Source organism: Elephantulus edwardii, unplaced genomic scaffold, assembly GCF_000299155.1.
Source record: "Elephantulus edwardii isolate Elephantulus edwardi_28Jun2011 unplaced genomic scaffold, EleEdw1.0 scaffold00023, whole genome shotgun sequence".
Lineage (NCBI taxonomy): Eukaryota > Metazoa > Chordata > Mammalia > Macroscelidea > Macroscelididae > Elephantulus > Elephantulus edwardii.
Genome location: NW_006399773.1, coordinates 21,254,092 through 21,276,354, shown reverse-complemented (window position 1 = coordinate 21,276,354; position 22,263 = coordinate 21,254,092). Strand labels below are relative to the sequence as shown.

Here is a 22,263-nt window from a genome sequence, read left to right as displayed (position 1 = left end):
TTTAAGTAAAATTGCATTATGTTTCCCACATGTTATCTTACTAAATTTTGCCATCATTCCTGATAGTGGATAATTAAGATTAAACATATATTTTCATTCATTCAAAAAAATAGATTAATTCTAATTTTACTTGGCGTTGATTATGTGTCTTTACTGATCATTATTTATGAGAATTTTGTGAACTTTAAAAAGACTATATAAAACAATATGTATTAGACATAAAATTTTATATTTTTAAGTTTAAATATAGCAAGTTAAACTTTCTGTAGCAAAAAAGAAGAGTTTTGGATTGGTAAGGATGGCTGTAGAAGTGGTACTTTTGATATTCCCATTATATTTTCCCAGAATTTCATCTGCTGTAATGACTCTGAATAATTGAATATATTTGTGCAGTTATTTTGCAATGTAAATTGATAGTTTTGGTTTAGGAAAGATACTCAAGATTATTTTACCATTTCTTGAATAGTTGACATTGCTGTAATGCTAATTTTTAGTTTCCTAAAGGATCAACATTTTTCTGTCTTCTTCTATTAGCTATAACATCATCTTTATGATCCAGAAGTTTTTCTGTTTTCTTACTGTAGTTCTCTACCCTCTTGATGAATATAACTATAACCTGAGAAATCTAAGATCAAGGGCTACTTTTTCAAAGATGTTTGTTTCATTAAGTGCCCTATTCTTTTTGATCTGCTTTCTTAATTTTTTTTCTCACAGCCCCTAAGGAGAACTAAAATCATCATCATTGTCTTTTTCTTCATCTGCCATTTAATCAGTGTTTACACTGTGCCATTCCCATATTCAATACTTGATAATGAATATCATATAACCTTTAGAACACCACTGTTGTTAAGTGCTGTTGAGTGCGACCCTATCAACAAAAGATCTGAACCCTGTTCTGTAACTCATCATTTCTCTAGTATTCATAGGGCTTTCAAAGGCCTGTTATTTGAGAAGTGAATGCCAATCCTGCTTCTAAGTCTGTCTTAATCTGTAACCTCTACCAAGTTCTGTCCATGTGGGTAACCATTGTGGCATTTGACATACCATTAGCTTGCAGTATCACAGCAACCCCAAGTTATCTCAGTACAGCAAATTGACAGACAAGTTCTGTACCACTTAGAACAATGTTCTCCCCAAGTGTAATTAACATTAAAGGCCCACCCACCAGATCCTGATTGAGTTAAACAAAAGGCTCCCAGCCTATAACTAATGGTTAACTAAGAAAGAAGTTATTACTTTCCTCCCTTTTACTTTGGAGATGAGAAAACATCAGCTTCCCTAAAATTGTAATTTTATTGTTGTTGTTACTAAAGCCCATTAATAATTATAATGGGAGTGAAATATCCTCTGAGCTGTCAGCTAAAACTTGAATGTTGCTGCTGCTTTCCTAATTTTTTTTCCTCTCCATTTTTCCCTTTTTTTCCTGTCCTAGTGAGTAACAATTTGCCCTGTCAACTCAGGCAGGAGATTTGAATTCACAAGCTGCTCTACAGGAGAAAGGTGGGCAGTCTCTTTTGGTGTGATTTACAGCCTCTGAAATCCCACTTGAGGGTTCTCTAGAAGTTCATTCTGACCCTACAGTAATGACTTTTTTTCTTTTTACTTTGAAACTTTTCTTTGGAATATTATTCAGTTTTAGTAGTTCATATTCTTGTTCTTTATTTTAGCATAATTGCTTTTAGGGTGTAAGAAATTATGTCATAGTTTAATGATACAATAGATAGACTTTTGTATGAGACATGGTAGAGTTTGAACCTTGATTCTACCTCTTTAGTAGCAGAGTGAGCCCCAGCAAAGTACTCTACCTTCTGCCATGAGTTTACTCATTTAATATACATGATTCATAATGTATTTTGTAATTCTATAGTTATATTAACACTTATATACAGAATCTAGCCTATTTTCTGATATATATGTTGTTGTTATGTGCTGTTGAGTAATCAACTACAGCTGACCCTCCAGCATGTTTTTAGTAACTGTAAATCGCCTTTAAGTTGGCAGTACAACTCCTTACTCACTAGGCCACTAGGGTTCCCTCTCATATATATCAAAGTCAAAGTCTTTGGTGTCGAGATAGAACCAACTAATAGCTGACCCTCCAGCAGGTTTTGAGAGGCTGTAAATCACATGGGAGGAAATGACCCATTTTTATTCGGAAGAGCAGCTGGTGAATTTGAACTGCATACCTTTGAGTTAGCAGCAAAAAGCCTGTAACTAGACCAGCAGAGCTTTTATGTGTGTGTATATATATGAATTTATATAAATATAAATATGTATGTATGTATATATATATATGTAAATATGTATGTATATATTGTGTATATATGTACATATGTGTGTGTGTGTATGTATATATATATAAATAAATAATGTAAACTAGTTGGATTGTCACAGTGCAGTAGATTGTAGTGTGTCAGAAAGTATGAGGATGGGACAGGATATGATAAGGTTGAAATCTGTTGTTCATAGAGTCACTGTGGGTTGTACTCAACTTGATGGCACCTGACAACAACAACATTCATTAAATCAAGAAGATATTTTTTTCTCTTTCTATTTTGTTAAGAGCTTTTGTTTTGAAGGCTCTCTTACTCCAATCTGAAGAACACACTTCGTCTTTGTTGGGTACTTCACCTACCCCGGTAAAACTATTAGCTCTTCCATTCCAGCTGAAGAAATTAGCCCAGTTCTGCCTAAGAGTTTTTGTGTGATTCATCATATAGGCATTGCTTAGGGTGGGTATCTTTAAAAAACATTCCTGAACATTCCTAGAGTCCACTACCCATAAAAAACATTCCTGAACATTCCTAGAGTCCACTACCCATTTTCACGTCTAGATCTTCTGCTATGCATAAGTTCCAAGAGGTAAAGTACGAAGTATGTTTCATAAGGAGATAAAACTACACTTTTAAACAATTGCTTGAATTTTTCCAATAAATATGAACAGAAATGTGGGTAACATGTGTGGGAATGACTATTAGGAGTGTTAGATAATGGAACAAAGAATAAAAAAATGGGTCAATTTGAGTTTATTGATATGGACACACTTATAACAGATTTTTCCATGTTTCCATTCAAGAGGTTAAAAAAGAATCTACCATATTTTTAAAATAGTCCACACAAATTACATACAAAAACACATTACAGATGGGAATGTTAAAATTACATAAATACTTTCTGACCTAGCATGTGTATGCATATATCTCACATGTTTGTGTGATATTTCTGGAAGTTAATTGTTTCATTCACCCTCATACTTGTATAATAAAAAATACAAGCTTTGATTAAGATGTCATAGGCCGAGTTTGCTATTACCCAGTAATTAAGAAATAAACAATTAGAAGGATGTGTTTTTTTCTGAGAATGTTTGAAGCTAGCTTTTGATGGGATGGAGTTCTTTGTAGCCAAAGGGCAGAGTATCACAGGTTGAGGGCTTTGCAGAGTACTGTGCACACATTTGCCATGTCCCAAGCGTGTGCTGGTTCTACAATTGTGTGGGCCATGTGCGCCCAGGTCCCTTGGTACCTTCCTTATGTGAAGTGGGAAGCAAGGTGGTTCAGATGCAATTGTGTACACTGCTGGCCCTGCAGGAACCTTACATGGCTAATTGGATTTATCTTACCCACGGGAGTGGCGCATGCATGAGCTCTCTACTCTTGCAGCTGTCCTTTCTGCCACAGCCTCCATGTGGCAGAGGACTTAAATGGCTCAGGGACCACAGGGCAGAATGAGCTTGGCTGCAGCCTCTTGGCCTCATGCATCTGAGTGCCTGTTCAACTCTTAACCTTCTAGATTGGAGCTGGCTTCCTTGGCACTGGCAGTTTCTTAGGTGAAAAGTGATTTCTTCCTGCATTGGAGAAAGGAATTTGCAGCAGGGATTTTGCCAGGAGAGGGACTGCTTTAGGACCTTGAGAGTAGATTGGCAAGGGTCTGATACTTAGAACCAGACTTCGTTGTCAACAGACATGAAGTTGAAAAATTAATATGAAAATCACAGATGGGGAAAAAACCCACTAGCACCATCTGAAAATATTTATATAGTGTGCATTATTTGTATAAAATTACAGTTGTTGTTTATTTGCTTGATTACTGAAGCATGGATTAAGTGATAGCATATACTGAAAAGAGTTGAAATGCTAGACGTACTTTGGCCACCTAACAAGAAGAAGTCAAGTTGAAATGCCAGAATTGCCCAAAATAGAAGAAGATATTAAAAAGCTAAAGGAAGTTGGCATACAGGAGTAGATTTATCACTTGGAACTCCCAGACTCACCCAGTGGAATGCCCAGGGGACACATTATCAATACTATGATGAGTAAGACATTTGCTATGGCTGCCTCATCATCCTTGAAGACTCCTGTGATTGTGTTTTTATATCAGCTTTGACAATGAGAACTACCTTAACTGAATTAAGGCCCCCAGCTATAATGGAGGAGTCCTGGTGATGCAGCGAGTAAACAGCTGCTAATTGAAAGATTGACAGCTCACCCACCAGCTAGTGTGTGGGAGATAGGTGTGCCAGTTTGTTTTTTTAAAGATCGGTGGCATTGAAAGCCCTAATGGGGCAACTCTACTTTCCCTTTTAGGGTTGGTGTAAACCAGAACTGACTCAGTAGCACTGAGCTAAGAATTGCAGCGGGGTCGATTGACTCCTGGGCTCAGTTGTTGTTGTTGTTATGTGCCATCAAGTCGCTTGCGACTCATAGCGACCCTATGTATAAGAGCTCTAAACACCATTCTATCCTGTGCCAACCTAGCCATCTCAAACGCACTTATTCCCACCACTCCGTCACAGAATTGATCCATCTCGTCGAAGGTCTTCCTCTTCTAGTGGCACTTAATTACCAGGCAACACCCTTGGTACTAGCAGTCAGGAAATCAGGAGATGTAGTACACTGGGCAGTTCCTTGTCAAGGACCTCTCCAGAGTGCCGAGGAGCAGTGGTGCCAGTTTGAAGACCAAGGTGCACTGGATCCAAGCCATGGATTTCTCAATCACCTGATACACATCAGAGAAATAGATAGTATATAAAGATGACAGAAGAAGTGATGCCTTTGGAGTTGTGGTGTTGAGAAAGAGTGTTGAATATGTGGACTGCCAGAACAAAAAAGATAATGTCTTGGGAAAAGTGCAGCCAGAGTCCTCCTAGGAGGCAAAGATAGGAAAGTGTCATCTGTCATACTTTAGACATGCAGCTAGGGAAGGTTCTTCCTTGGAAAGAGACATCAGTACTTGGAAAGTTTTGATTAGTTTGGAAAGTTCACAGTAGTTGATTCCTGTGAACTTAATGACATTGGTTCCTTATTCATGGTGTTTCTAGGAATGAAATAAATGTGAAATTAGTAATTTCCTTCTGGAGCTCTGGTGGCCTAGTGTTAAGAAGCTGTGCTGCTATCTTGGAGGCACACAGTTTGAATCCACCAGCTACCCTGCAGGACAAGGATAAACAGTTTTCTCCTGTGTGATTGGGTCTTTCTGAAAACCTGGAGGGTCAGCTATGACTCAGTTCTGACTCGATGGCACACAACAACACAGCAACAACAATTTTACAAGTGAGAGAATTCCAAGTCAAAAGAATGACAGTATAACCCTAATCACTATAGTAAACTCACGTTTTCTCAATTTCCACAATCACTTAAATGAATAGGAGGCTGGGTCACCTTGAAGAAGGACCCATTATACTACCAGATATTTATCCCTATAATCTTTCTGCTACCTTACTCAAAGGGATTTACAGCCTTTTGTGACAGTAGTGCTTATTCGATAAAAGAGAAGAATTAGACATTTTTGGGCATTATTGTTTGCAGCCTTGAACTCCTACTAGTCAGAGTAGGGGCATATGGAGTCCTAATTCTAGTCCATCTTATAGTGGGTCCTTGAACCTACCCTGTAATGATTTTCCTAGTTGTAGAATACACAATTGGAATAGATCACCCAGCACCTGGTACAACCCCCACACTGGATCCCTGGCATGTGGTATTGTTCCTCTAGAGAACTTAGGCAAAGATAGACATTTTTTCCAGAACTTGTTTGTATTTTTTTCCTATGTATTAAAATAGATAAAAAAAATTTTACATAGTTTTTTTAGTTTTTAAAATGTTATTTTTTTTGGTAAAAAAATCAACTTCATTGTAATGTATTATAGAATTAGTTTATTTCATGTGTAGACATCAATATATTTAATAACTTTACCATGAGGAAGACCCTCAGTGAGATGGATTATTCAGTGACTGGAGTAATGGGATAGTTATCTTGGAGAAAATAAAATTGGCACAAGATAGAACAGAGTTTAGGGCTTTTGTACTTAGGGTCGCTATGAGTCGCAGGCAACTCAACTGCAACAACAACAACAAAAACAACAGCCGCAACCATGTGATATAATTCACCATAAATCTGGTTTGTAATGTTTTGTCTTACTAGTAAGATTCTTCATGCCTGTTTGCAGTTCATGGCTATTCTTATTTTAACCCCAAGAAACTGGTGTCTCTACTTTCCACCTCTAATTTTTTATTTTATACATTTTATGTAAATGGTGGTGGTGGTTGTTGTGTATCATTGAGTTCAAACTGACCCAGAGCTGACGCTTCTGTGGGTTTTCAGAGTCAGTTAATTAGATGGGAGGAGATTGCCCATCCTCCTCCTGTGGAGCAGATCGTGACCTCGAACTGTGAGCCTTTAGGATTGTAGGCGGTTTCTTTCCCCTGGGCCACCAGAGCTCCCTTAGTATAATGGTTTAGGCTAATCTGTAATGGAGCAAGTATTGGTAGTTTGTTCTTTTTATTGTTGAATAAAGAGCACTGGTCTGTCCACTTGCTCTACAGAGGTAACTCATGGTTGCTGTCATGCTGAATACTGTGACACTGATGTATCAAATGCAATAATTGTTACCCATAGTGGACAGTGTTTGGTGGAGTTTCCCGTTTAAAATAAGTTTGGAAGCAGGAGTGGTAGCCACTTCCAAAATAGCTTACCCCTGGAAACCCTATGAAGCTGGAGAAAGAATAAAACTTATGCAAGTGTTCAGGTCTTTCCTTCATAGGGTCACTATGAGTCTTCTATGACTCAGTGACACTTAACAACAACAACATTGTTGAATAGAAAGTATATCATTGCATGTTGTTGTAATAAAGATGAAATAAAATACTCAAATTAGTCTTTTGTTTCAATTTATTTGAATTCATTTTGTTTGTTTTTCCAATTTGTTCAATTCATTCGTTTTTCATCTTTCTAATATAAACATCATGTGCTGCTATATTTTATGTAAGCACTGGTATAATTGCATCTAAAAAAAGGTTTTTTGTTTTTTTTTTTTTTAAATATGTTTCTGTAAGGTCACTATGAGTCACAGGTGACTTGATGGCACATGACGGAAACATGGTATTTCCATCATTATTCAGTTTTAGTGTTGCTTTTTTTTTTTTAAAAAAAAAGAATCCTCATTTATTGTTGCTTGTTTCCTTGTGAACCCTATGATTTTTTCCCCATGTATTTGTTTTTTTAACCTTACTCTTTAATCTGTGAGAATCCTGGGTACTTTTTCAGTAGTACTTTCTTCTGTAAGGGACATGTGACTTTAAGACTTGACTGAGGTTCTCTTCTTTCTTGTTCCATAAGCCTTGAACTGACAATGTCAGGTGTAGTATTTTCACTGTCTAAAGTAAATACTGATTTTCTGCGGAGGAAAATACCTGCCAAGTTGAGGTCTACTCTAGACTCCTACATGGACAACATGTGGAATAATTAACATATTTCAACTAATAGATGCTGCTCTAGATATGCTCACCAAGTTGTGCCAAGAAACCTAGAAGACAACCACTTGGCTGGAAGAGATCTATATTTGTTTCCATTCTAAAGAAAGGTGACCCAACAGAGCGTGGAAATTATCAAACAATATCATATCACATGCAAGCAAGATTCTGCTGAAGATTATCCAAAAACAAGTGGAGCAACTTATCAACAGAGAACTACCAGAAATGCAGGCTGAGTTTAGAAGGGGTCGTGGTACCAGGGATATTGTAGCTAAGTCAGATGGATTTTGGCTGAAAGCAGGGAGCATCAGAGGAATGTCTATCTGTGTTTCATTGATGGTGCAAAGGCATTTGCCTGTGTGGATCACAACAGACTGTGGCTAACTCTGAGAAGAATGGGAATCCCAGAACACTTTATGGTGTTAATGCGAAACCTATGCTTGGACCAGGAGACATTTGTCAGAACAGAGCAAGGAAACGGCATGGTTCAAAATTTGGAAGGGTGTACACCAGGGATGTGTCCTATCTCCATACCTTTTCAGTCTTTATGCAGAACAGATTATCCGGAAGGCTGGATTCTATGAGGATAAATATGGTGTCAGGATTGGAGGAAGATTCATAAACAGTCTGTGTGATGCAGATGACACAACCCTGCCTGCTGAAACGGAGGAGGATCTGAAGTGCTTGCTGCGGAAGGTCAGGGACTGCTGCCTTCAGTATGGATTGAGGCTTGATATCAAGAAAACAAAGATTCTCACCACTGGGCGGATTTGCAGCATCATGATGGATGGTGAAAAGCTTGAAATTACTCACAGCTTTAGTTTGCTTGGCTGCACAACCAACACTCTTGGCACCAGCAGCCAAGAAATTAAAAGACGTATTGCAATGGGAAAGTCTGCTGTTAGAGACCTCTCTAAAGTACTGAAGAGCCGTGATGTCAGTCTGGAGACTAAGGTGCACCTGATATATGCCATGGTCTTTGCAGTCACTTGCTATGTATCAGAGAGCTGGACAATGATTAGGGATCATAGAGGCAGAATTGATGCCTTTGAGCTGGGTGTTGGAGAAGAGTATTGAATATACCATGGACTGCTAAGGGAACGAGCATGTTTATAGAGGGTGAAGCCAGGCTGCTCCTTGGAGGCAAGGATTCTGAAATGTCATCTGACAGTTTGGACATGTTGCAAGGAAAGACCAGTCCTTGAAGAGGGACATCATGCTTCAGAGGGTAGACGAACAACTCAGGAGAGGAAGACACTCGATGAAATGGATTGATTCAGTGACTGGAGTAACGGGCGTAGGTGTGTCAGAGACAATGAGATTGGCACAACATAGAGCAGGGTTTAGGGCTGTTGTACATTGGGTCACTATGAGTTGCAGGCAACTCGGTGGCACATTAACAACAACAACAACAACAACAACAACAACAGACTATCTAGACTGGTCTCTTTCCTCCTAGTTTTCTTGGATCTGATACCACACATATTTATCACAATGGGAAATAATACCAGGTATGACAAATCATGCTTCTTTTTTTTTTGTCTCTTTCATTCCCGTGTTTAATAGTCATTTTGTTAAAATCATTTTAAGAATGTTTTGACAAGACAAAGAAGTGAGCAGAAAGAGTGTAGTAAATGCTATTTAAACTTTATATTTCAGGCTTTTAAAGCAACTGTAGGCAGAAATTATCATCTCTCTTAATGCAGTGTTCTTGAATCATCCTCACTATGAGAAATCAGTCCTGTGTTTGCATTATTGATGTTTTCTTCTGTGTGTGCAGCTTTGTCAGGATCTTTTTGAGCTGCTTGTCCAATTTGTGAGCATACATGGCTAAAATTAGGTAACATAACCCATAAATCCATTTAACTAGACACAAATAAAAGGCAGTTTGTTTCAGCATGCTTAAAGTGAACAGACCAGTGATTATATCATGTTAACATTTCCCATTCTCACCATAGATGGTACTTCAGAAATTCCATATGGATGCCATGTGAACTATATGAAGATGCTTCTTTCTCTGAATATTTATGTCTGGATAAGTCTTAGTTACTTTTCTCATAGATAATTAAGCAGAAGCATGTGTTATCCTCCTAAACGCCATAGAAGTTCTATGTCTTGCTGTGGAACTCTGGACTTGGTAGACCTAGATCATCTCTGACTGTCCAGTAAAACTTTGGAAATGCCCCCTATCTGTGCTGTCTAGCTAGAACACTTGAAATGTGTCTAGTGCCACTTAGTTAATTTCTTATTTCGTATACTTTCAGTAGTTCAGATCTAAATAAATGTACTAGACACATGTGACTGATGCAACGTAGTGAATAGTCCAGGTAAACTATTTGTTGAAGTAGAAGAAGATCATTGAAATAGACACATACCTTCACTGGTGGATTAGCACAGTTTCTCTTAGAAGAGATAACATAGTTATGTGATACATAATCTGCTTCTTAATTGAAGTGACATGTAATAGAAGTTCATTCTAATGACCAGCTAATCTCTTTTTTTATCAAGAGTGTTGGGTTGTTGGTAGTTTTTTATTACTTTTTCCAAACCTAAATTTGTAATAAAACTATTCCTTTGTAGTCCAAATATTGGTAATTATGAGATAGAAATATTTCAGCTCTAGGATTTAGAAAATATGTGTCATAATTTGTCAGTTGTTTCCCATTTATTTTTGTTGAAAATATGAATTTAACTTATTGTACAAAATACACACTGAAAAATGGTAACTGAAAAGTTAGCATCTCACCCCATCCCCATATTATAGGTATGACACTACTTAAAGACCTAATTCTTTATAATATATTAAGTGGGATTTTATATTAAAATTTTCAAAGCTGTAAGCACATGTTACTCTCTGTTCCCAAGTATACCATACGCCTTTTTTTAGTTAATGTTACTTCATTAGCTTTACCTTTACCTTTGACTGAAATATGGACAGAGAGAATGTTTCTTCTTTCCACTGCTTACATGTATAATACAGTGTTGAATTTAAGATTGTTTAAAAAGATGTGTAAATGAATCAAGTATAGCTTATATTACTTGAACTCTTGGAGATCTCACTCTGGCGGCATTGCATTCTTCATTTATGCCAGAAGAGGGTGTGCTTTAAACTTCATAGTTTTAAACAAAACATTCCTTTTAACCGCTGCAGTAAAGTGGGTATTTCTTAAAATGACCAAATCCTTAAATCTCAGCCATCCTTTAATCACAGATGTCATTAATGTGTGTGTGTGTGTGTGTGTGTGTGTTTGTGTGTGTGTGTGTGAAAGAGAGAGAGGGGAGGGAAAGAAAAGGCGTATACATATAATTTAGAGTATATGAAGCTAAATGCATTTATTACTATTTCTTTAATCTAGAAATAGATCTTTATTCTTAGTGGTTTATTTTGTTACTTTCAGAAAATTAATTTAAATTAAAAAGTAGCTTTTAGAGATCTTTTTGAAGGAAATTTTGTCTTTAAATATGAAAAAAAAATAATAAAAGCAACCAACCCCAAAGCTTGATGCTGATGATCTTAGTTTTGCTCTTACTTAGTTGAATTAGCTTTACACATCATAGCACATGAACAGTAAAGAAAGAGAAATTACAGAGGAAAAAAGAGACATGACTAAACTGTGACTTTCTTTTGTGTCTTAACAGCTTGAAGGTCCATGTGTTTTGCAGATACAAAAAATTCGCAATATTGCTGCACCTAAGGATAACGAAGACTCCCAGGCGGCCCCACGGATGCTGCGTCTGCAGATGACTGATGGCCATATAAGTTGCACAGCAGTCGAGTATAATTATATGCCCAAATTAAGGTGATGACGCTTGTTTTTTGTACATTTTTACGGTCTTTGGAGATGCTATTCAAAATGGATTTCATTTTAAGTATTTTGGAAAGAAGGAATGGACTTTTTCATTTGTTTGTTCTGTATAGAAAAATAGTTAAGAGTAGGTCATTTTTTCCCCTCCCTGTTCATTGTAAAAACAGGAATTTAAGATGATTTGGGGCGTAGAAAGTAATCTTTTCATTTGTCCAGGGAAATTACAGGTCATTTGCTCAGAACAAACATTTTATTTAAATAAATTATGGTTTCTTCCTTAACAGTGTGGTGACATCACACTAGTGTTCTAGAGTTTTTAGACAAATGAGTTTTCTTCAGATTTAATGAATCTAGGGAAGTTTGTGTGTCCCTACTTTTTAATATAGGGAGCAATTTTCCAAATTCTTTTGTTGTTCATGTTGTATACCGTTGAGTTGGAACTGACCCAGAGGAGACCCTGCAGTGAGTTTTTCATAGGCAGTAAATCACGTGGGAGTTTATAGCTCATCTTTCTTCCGCAGAGCAACTGGTGGATTTGAACTTTGTACTTTTGTATTGGCAGCTCAGTTACTTTCTTTTAGCTATCTAAGAAATTCTTACAGTCTCCCCTATTAGATTGAAGCAAGGTAATGAGAAAGCGGGAAAGGTTTGCTTTATCCTCAGCGTTCCCATTGAGCTAGTGAGAGGTCTGCTTTCTGAGGTGGGAACTTTTATTGTATATTTGTAAAATACTCACCCCTACTCCCACTCAAATTTGGTTTTTCTCTCAATAATTTTCTATGCTTATATTTCTGTTCTGGGTCCTTTAACATTTTTCATTTGATATAAACATTTAGAAATACTTCTTGCTTGAGCAAACATTTGACAAGGATTTAGCATGTACTGTGTTCCAGCCTCTTTATTATGTACTCTAAGCACAAAGGTAAAGAGGATTTATACCTTGTCCTCTAGTAGCTTATATTCTAAATGTAGACATACACATTATTGTCATAAGTATATAAATTTAATAGGGTAGGAGTTCAGAAAATTGTCTTTACAAAGACAACTGACTAGAAGTTAAAAATACAAGTATTTTGAGAAGTAGAAGATGAGAGGTCAGCATATGCCAAGATACAGTGATCTGACAAGAATAAAGAAATCAATAAGAAGTTCCATTTGGTGGATCATAAGTGACTGGGAAGCTGTGTGGGGAATTAAACACAGTAGTGTTTTCCCTTCTTTTTTTTACTTTAGCCAGTGAATGCTTGCTTTTAGAAGTCATGGTACCTATGTTTGTCTGAAATGCTGATTTCCAAGTACCAAGGGAGTTTACTAACTTTGTGATTATATTACCATCATTTTTTGAAGAGTGGTGGTAGTTGTGTCCTGTCCAGTCTGACACTTCATATGATTTTTAGAGGTAGTTAATTGCAGGCAAGAAGATTGCCCATCTTTCTTCTGTGCAACAACAGCTGGTGAATTAGAATCTTTGCGTTTGCAGTGCTATTTTTAATTACTCACCAACCAGAGCTCCCTTTTTTCAAGAGTAGGATTCATACTTTGTGGAGAAACAGACTTCCCTTCTTTGATTGATAGAGTCAGAAATTACACCCCCAGTCCCCCCATATCCCTAGCGCATTCACAGATGATTCAGAAGGAAGGCTTTTCAGATAACAGTCCATTCTTTGATTTTACTGCTGTTTACTTCTCAGCAGTAAATGAAAACTTGTCAAAAGATCCAGTCCGGATTGGAGGGTCCTGCCTATGCTGTTCACCACTCTCATTCTTTGAACTTCATGCCACCTGTTCACTCTCATTATCGAAGTGTGTATCTATCTTGTTGGCATAAAAATGACAGCTTAGAGAATTGCTTTTAAGTATGAACACTTTGGGAGACCCTTCTCGATTATGATTGGTAATTCTCTGAGAAGGAAGGTGATGGAACTCACAAGAGAAGACAAAGATAATGGGTTTCTGTTGGGCATTTCTTCAGGATGCTTCTTCACTCTTCTGCTTCTCCCTGCTTTTTCTTTTCTTTTTTTTTTTTTTTTAAATTATGATTAAGGGACAGTAAAGGTACTCTTGAACACCAATAAAAAAGCAATGAAATGAAAATATGCTGTTTGAATAAGAGTTAATGGTGGCCTTGCCGGCAGCATAGTAAAAATTAATTAAAATTCTAGCTACTATCCCATTGTGGAAATATAACTCTGTTTAATCTGGTGGAACCCTTATCAGTTGTCCTAAGGAAATTGTTGACTCATTCTCCTATAATTTCATACCTTTTTCCTCTTATTGTTGAGAATTTAAAGAAGCATAATCGTTCTTTTATGTGCCATCGAGTCATTACATACTAAAATATTGGCTCATCTTTTGCCTCTAGAATAGCCTTTAGTTTTAAAATTACAATATCATAATTTAAATGACCCAGTAATTTGCACCCAACTTCATAAGGTCTGATAACAGAAAAAAATTTACTGTATTTGTCTATTTTTATCAATTTGCAGGAATATTAGGAAAAAATTGGTTTGAGAATCCAACGTAAGTCTGATGCAAATGGTATTGGTCATTAGTAATTTATATAGAGGCAAGCTGAGTGGGGTCTTCTATACTTATCTTTTTAATAGAGTCTTAAATGAAAGAAGGTATGAGAGTCTCTATCTACTAATAACCCAGAATTGGGAGAAACCTCTTCGTTTAGTATAACTGGATTCAGTTGTTGCTAACACCGAACTCTGGTAGACGTTGCCCTAAGTTCACTACAGTTAGTGTACAGTAGTACATTTGTGTACTACTAAGTACACAACAAAGCCCTCTACTTAATGTTGAGCTTCTACAAGGCTATTTATATGTATTTTTTCTGTAAAGTGTATGTGATGACTAAGAATAATAATGAAATTTATATTCTCAGGATAATTTTATTAGATAATTTATTTTACTTTGAGGCCTTTTAAGTTTAAATAGCAGCATACTTTATCCCTCCTTTTTTTGTTTATTTATTTGTTTTATTTTTTATTTTTTCCCTACCCAGCCTCATCCCTCTGCTCATACCTCTTTTCCCCTTGGACTCCCATATACATTTTACTTGTTATTCTTCTGTTTTCTGCAATAATGGTATGATGCAATATCCATCCTAATGGGACTGCATTAATTCACTCAGCGTAATGTTCTCTAGTCTCTCCCAAGTTATGTAGTATTTTTCAAAATCATTGCTTCTGAGTGCTGCCCAGTAGTCTGTTGTGTGAATGTATTATAGTGTCTCAATCCATTTGGTTGTGGTTGGACATTCATGACATTCTTGGTGACAGTGAATAATGTTACTATGATCATTGGTGTACAAATCTCCAAATATGTCACAGTTCTAATTTTCTTGGAATGTATTTCTAGTAGTGCAGTTGAGTAAATGCAAATGGTCTTCCAGGGTAGTTGTTCATTTTACACTCCCACCAACAGTTCCCACTTCTACTCTAGTCTTTGTTAATGTAGATTGTGTCACTTATTTGTTTTTAAACTAGACAGGTCTGGTTCTTTTACTCATTTGCTTATCCTATGTCAGCACATGGTAAATTTAATGAGTTTTCAAATGTAAACAATGGCAAGGTATTTCAGCCTGATTCTTTTTCCTGCAGAGCAGCAGCTAGTGGATTTGAACCATATACCTTTTCGTTGGCAGCATAGTTTCTTACCACAAAGCCACCAGAATTTCTTTCAGTATGATATTCTAATCTATCTCATTTCGGCGTAGACTTTTATCTCTGTTTAGACCCTTTTGTTTGTGGAAGGAATTGGCATGAAATTCGTATATGTTTATTTTAGAAAGGAATTGTGTGATGCAATGCATTTCTTCCCATTATTACCTTTATGAAAAGTTTTTATGAGGATAAACTTGCTTTATTTTTAAATAATTTTTATTGTGTGTTTGCTGCAAGTTTACACTACACATTAGTTTCCCACTTGACAATTTCTATACAGATTGTTCACTGGCACACATTACATTTTTCACAGTATGTTGTCATCATTTCAATTCTAGTTGTTCTGTTTCTAGTAATCTAGTTGTTTTGAGTGTCTTGTCTCCCCTAATCTCCTTATATTTTGTTTTAGAGTAAATGTTGACTACTTGGTCTCATATAGATAACTATTTAAGAGACTCTAATACTCAATGAATAATACTCTTTTTTTGGTTGTTGTTGTTGTTATTTACTGCTGAATCGGATCTGACTGGCACAGGAGGAGATTGCCCCTCCTTCTCCAGCAGAGCATCTGGTGGATTCAAACCACACGCCTTCAGGATTGTATATTTATTTTATGAGCCAATTTGTTACTTAGCTAAAAGGTGACTGGGAGAATTTTGATTCAAAGGTTAATTGATAAACCTGGATTTTGTAGAAAGAGTTATGTTTTTCCGAAATCTGACCATATTAGCTTGATAAAGAAAATATTTTTTAAGAGTGGTGGGTTTTAGAGTAAAAAATTCTCTTTTCCACTAGATGTTGTTTGAAATTTTTTTAAAAGTGTCTCTAATAAAAAAAAATAAACCTCAAAAGTGTCCCTATTTTGTATGGATTACTGTAACTCATTCATGCTAAATATTAATTTCGCATAAAAATTTAAATTTATAATATAGCTACAACTATGCCAGACAGTCAAAATTTGAAGGAAAAATTGCAAATTATATGCATTTATGCTTTTTATTTTAGTATTTCAACTCTGTAAGATACAATTATTATTGTTCAATTTTTTAAAAAAATTCTAAACTGAAGTTCATGTCTTTATAATTTATCTAGAAAAATAACAAAATTGTATGTGATTCTTCTGACTTCCTTTTTGTCAGTCTAGTCACACTGTAGCTAGTCTTCTGAAATATAATTTTGTCACCACACATTTTAAATATGAAACTGAATTCAAGTTTTATAGTCCACGCTTTAACTCTTTCTTCCTTAATTTAGTTTGAACACGCCACCTGGAACGAAAATTAAGCTCTCAGGCATCATTGACATAAAAAATGGATTCCTGCTCTTGAATGACTCTAATACCACAGTTCTTGGCGGTGAAGTGGAGCACCTTATTGAGAAATGGGAGTTACAGAGAGTAAGTGTAAACTAAGAAGAATGGCTTGAGCTTTTAAAACCTTTTTATTGTATTTCATATTTCTGAGAGAACTTTTCCTAATGAATAGTAAAATTAGCCCTTTATATCATAGTTGAATAGGCTATAACACTGTAGAGAAACTGCTTTTACTAAGCATATTATTCCTCTCAAACAGAAGTCATTTTCAGTACAGCAGTCTCTTACTTAAGATATATTCTCGTTATAACAAACCACATATAAGACTGATTTGGGTGGTTTGTTGGGTTTTTAATCTTTTCGGAACATCTTATCATTAGCAGTATGTACTGCATACAGTATTACAGTATACAATTTGTTGATGTAATTCTCATGTCAATCCCCAGAGACAAATAAAGATAGGAATAATAAAAGGAAATAATTAAAATACTTATGAAAACTTTTAAAGAAAGTATTAACTTATGACAGAATCTTCTTATGATGGAGTTGGAACTCAACTTTGTCATAAAGTGAGAGCACCCACATTTTTAAAAATTTATTACTTTTTTTAAAAAAGCATACTTTACCTAGTTTTCGGAAATATCAATACATCACTTACAAGCTGTATGCCCTGTGTCTGTGTTTAATTTTTTTTCCAAAATAAAAAAAAAAGTGTTGTGCGCATGTGTGAATATAGTGTTTATATATTTGGCTCATCAATAAGTGTGTACAAGTCAAATCAAGTTTGAATTTTGCTATAATTGTTAAACTCTTATTCTTCCTTGTTGTACTATTCATGCCCTATTTATGTTAACAGCATTTTTATTCCCCAAGTCATCTAGATCATTTAGTATGTCCTTGACTTTGCTTCTAATAACCATTTCAACTAATAAGCCCTCTCATGGTGCCTTGTCCTTACTGTAGTTTGGATGAATAGCTTCCATCAGGTTGACTCACGGATCCCAGTCCTGCTTCTTCCTCATGGTTGCTAGCATGTTTTGAGTTCATCATTCCAGCTGTTGATCCAGTCTATCTTGCTAATGGTCTGCCATGACATCTGTGGCCTGCTTTTTCACCAAACATCATATCTTCTTCTTGTTGATGTGTATAAAGCAAATGAGTTTGATAGTATTTGGTTATGATTTATAAAACTTTCATTAATAATTTTCAGACATAGATCACCAGGTTTTTTTTCATAGTCTTAGTCTTGAAGCTTCATTGAAACCTGTCTGCCATGGATAACTTGTTAGTATTTAAAATGCTAATGACATTGCTTCCAGGATCAGAGCAACATGTAAGACACCCCGGTATGATAGACTGACAGCATGGAGGCAATATGTGGTTTGGTTCTTTAGTATCTTTTACCTAGGTTATGGCAATAGCCTTATAACTATTCCCCTCCCATCGCCACTTTCCATCTTTGAATATATTTACAAGAGTTCTAGTGTTACAGTAGGTACGAAGCTATGCTGCCAACCCTACCGGCACACATTCTCTGTTACTGTGAGGTGCTACTAAATACTTGAATTTGTTCTTCTGTTCTTTTAGTTTGAAAAAAAATACAGAGCATGTATTCCTTTTCGGTTTCTCTAACTCCAGTTCTTTACACCTTGTGTCATAATATTTTGCTTTATTGTTCTTGAACTCTCCTTTGAAATCTTCTGTTCAGCTCTCTTAATGTAACATTCTTGTCCCCATAGTTGTTTTCTTCTTGTTCTAGTGCTGGATTTAGAGTCTCTGTTGACATCTGTTTTGCTCTTTCCTTTCTCCCTTTCTTTTTGTAATAAACTTTTACTTTCTGTATGGATGATGTCCTTGAAGCCATCACAAAACAAACCTGGTCTTCAGTCATTAATGTTCAGTTCATTACATTTATTTTTTAAAATATTTTTGTTGATTTTCATATAATAATACCTTTGCAGTATAGTTCATTCATATACATTGTTTTACACAATCTTTCATTTACATTGTGTTTCGTACACTCATATACATTCTATTTTACATTATTTTTATACTAGTTTATTTACAAACTTCAAATACATTGCTTTTCACATCAAATCATTCCCATTTCCCTCACCCTCCACCCATCAAATTGTTCGAGCCCATGATTAATTTCCCCTCCACATTCTCACCGCTCTACTTCCACCATACCCCGTCCTTGGATCCTCATACTGATTATGGTTTTTAAAAATAAAAATGGTTTTACACAGTATTTGTTCTCCCTGGGACTGAGTTCAGTTAGCATAATACTCTTCAGTCCCTCTCAGACTAGATAATAATTTTAAACTGGTTTACATACAAAGTTCATATACATTGCTTTTCACACCAGACCTTTCCCCTTTACCAGTCCCTCTCTCTACCCATCAAATTGTGCAGCCCTCTGTTTAAGCACCCCCACCCCCGACCTTAGATATTTGTACACGCTCCACAGTATTTGTCTTTATGAGACTGAATTAGGTCATTTAGCATAATGTTGTCCAGTCCTTCCCATGCTTAGGCAGTAATTTTACAAAGTCATTGCTCCTGCCTGCTGCATATTATTCCATCAGGATCCCATACCCAGCAAAGCTCTCCATTAAATATGAAAGATAAATCACATATTTTGCTGAAAAGCAAGAATTTAAGGAATTTGTGAACGCAAGACCAACCTACAAAAACTTTTAAGGGAAGTCTTACACCCAGATACATCAAATGAAAGTGGATGGACCATAGTAACAAGAAACAACAGAAAAAGAAACACAGCAAAATGGCAGTGATAAAACCTGGCCTGTCAATAATCATACTTAATGTGAATGGACTTAATGCACCAGTCAAGAGAAAAAGAGTAGCAGAATGGATAAAATAGCAAAACCTATCATTATGTTGTCTACAAGAGACACATCTAATAAACGAAGCGAAAGAGAGACTCAAAATCTATTCTTAAGACGTTTGTTTAAATTCAGTTCAGAAAGACAATTTCTATCCCATTTTGTTTCTCGTGGACTTATTTAAATTTTCTTCAGTTTCAATTTTAACTTCCACATTAGTAGTTAATGGTCTAGTCCATGATTAGCTCTTGGCTTTGTTTTGACTGCTGATAACTGAGCTTCTCTATTGGCTTTTTCTACTTATGTTGTTAACTTGATTCCTGTGTATGCCATCAGGTAAGATCTATGCATAAAGTCACCACTTATTTTTTTATCAACTTACTAATGCTAAGGTTGTCAATTTTTGTGCATTCCATTTCATTTATATAACTTTAATTTTCCCAGATTCATACTTTGCGTGTTCGATGTTTTAGTTCTTAATGGATATTTGCAGCCGTTTCTCTTTGCCACATTAGCAATTGAAAGTCCTTCATTGGGTGAAAACTTTATTCCATCCCCGTCATTATGGTTCACTGGATCTACTTTGAGGAGACAGCTCTTCGCCATTGACTTGTTGAGTGCCTTCCAACCTGTGGGGCTCATCTGCTGGCAATATACCCAACAGTGTTCTTCCATTATCCATAGAAATGCAATATTATTTCAGTATTATTTTATTCAGTATTATGTGCAGTATTATTTTAGATATCTTCATTTAGCACTTAACGCCATTTATAACCTAGTCCGCAGTGCTCTGGTTGCCTGGTTTGTAGCGTGAGTTAGTTAAATTAGGATAGTGCTGCTAACCGAATGGTGGCCCTTCTTTTAAGGTTCGAATTCACTGGTGACTCTGTAGGAGTAAGATGGACAGTCTCTTCCTGTGCACTTTTTAGTCCCTGAAAACCTGCTTGGAATATCAGTTATCATTTGGTTCCAATTTGAATGCAGTGAGTTTGCCTTTTGAGATGACATAGTCTTAATTCATTGTATCTTGAAGTCCAGTGTTAAGTGTTAGGATGTTGTTGTGTACCATTTGGTTGGAACTGACCCATAGCTGACCCTCTGGTGGGTTTTTAGAGGCTGTTAATTCCATGGGAAGTGATGCCCATCCTTCTCCTGCAGAGCATTTGGGGGATTTGAACTGCATGCCGTTGGAATTGCAGTGCAGCATTTTGCCACTAGGTACCAGAGCTCCCATCCATACACATACGAGGAAGACCTGTTAATACAACTATTACTCAAATATACACTTCCACAGCTAAAGCCAATGTGGAGAAATTTGAAGATTTTTATCAAATTTTACAGTGCAGAATTGACCAGTCATGCAGTCAAGATGCATTAATGATAATTGATGATTGGAATGCAAAAGTTGGAAGCAATGAAGAATGAGAGTAGTTGGAAAGTATGGACCTGGTGATAGATATGAAGCCATGAGAAGAATGATTAAATTTTGTACATTCAGTGACTTTTTCATTGCAAATACCTTTTTGAAAAAACACAGTGACTTTACACATGGCCCTCACAAGATGGACTCTCTATGATTGATGAAATCTGTGGAAAGAATCATTGCATAAGCTAAATATCAGCAGCCAAAACCAGGCCAGATGCTCACAGTGGAACAAGACCAGCAATTAACTCATGCGTAAGTTCGAATTGAAACTGAAGAAAATGAAATCAAGTCCACAAGAGCCAAAATATTATCTTAAATCTATCCCACTGGAATTTAAAAAAGCATCTTAAGAATAGGTTTGAAAAATTGAACACTAGTGATTGAAGACCACATGATTTGTGGGAGAAATTAAGGACGTCTTCCATGAAAAAAGAAAAAGCTCACTAAAAAGACAGAAGGGAGCGGGGGGAAAAGACCTAAATGGATATCAGAAGAGGTTCTGAAAATTGCACTGTAGTGCTGAGAAACTAAAACAAAAGGAATAAAAAAGCGGAACAGAAGATTTTGAGGGGTAGCACTGGAAGAAAGCACAGTAGTATAAAGGAATGTGCAAAGATCTAGAATTGGAGAATAAAAAGGGAAGAACTCACTGAGCATTTTTCAAGCTGAAGGAACTGAAAAACAAATTCAACCTTTGACTTGCAATCCTTAGGGATGCTGTGAGCAAAATCTTGAACTATCCAATACACATCAAAAGAAGATGGTGATAATACACAGTCACTATAAAAAAAGAATTGAAATATTTCAATAAGTACATGATAATGGAAAAGAAATTTAAGCTTCACTGAGGACATTGACAAAAATATGAGGCCCCAGGAATAGTTTGGATATTGATTGACATATTTCAAATGACAGATACTCAAATTGTGCTCACCAGTGTATGCCAGGGAATTTGAAGAACAGCTGCCTGGCCAACTGACTGAAAGATATCTATATTTGTTCCAATTTCCAAGAAAGGTGATCCAACAGAATGTGGCAGTTAGTGAGCAATATCATTATTATCAGATTCAAGCAAGATATTGCTATTTATTAGAAAATGGCTAGAACTGTCAGACGCTCAGTCTAGACTTAGAAGTTGTGGCATGGCATCCGGGATGTCATTGGTATTATTGTCAGATTGACTGTGGCTGAAAGCAAAGAATTCATGAAAAATGCCTTTTTTTTGTGTAAAAGCATTTGATTGTGTGGACCGTAACAAATATATTGGAGAAGAATGGGAATTCTAGAACACTTGATTATGCTCATGTGAAACCTATACCTAGACTAAAAGGCTGTTGTGTGAACAGAGCAAGGGAACATTGAAAGATTAAAAATTAGGACAGGTGTGCATCAGGGTTGTATCCTATCTCCACATCTATTTAATCTATATGGTAAGCAAATTTTGTAAGAAGCTGGAC

General features: G+C 36.2%; 1 protein-coding gene across 1 annotated transcript in view; it reads left to right on the top strand.

Moving 5' to 3' along the window:
* The window catches only part of TDRD3 (tudor domain containing 3), a 134,938-nt gene that overhangs the window by 13,011 nt on the left and 99,664 nt on the right, over positions 1 to 22,263 (top strand). The window contains exons 3-4 of the mRNA XM_006882731.1: positions 11,385 to 11,545; positions 16,477 to 16,618. Of these exons, the coding sequence (XP_006882793.1) occupies positions 11,472 to 11,545; positions 16,477 to 16,618 (216 nt within the window). The 5' untranslated portion in view covers positions 11,385 to 11,471. The remainder of the gene's footprint in view (positions 1 to 11,384; positions 11,546 to 16,476; positions 16,619 to 22,263) is intronic.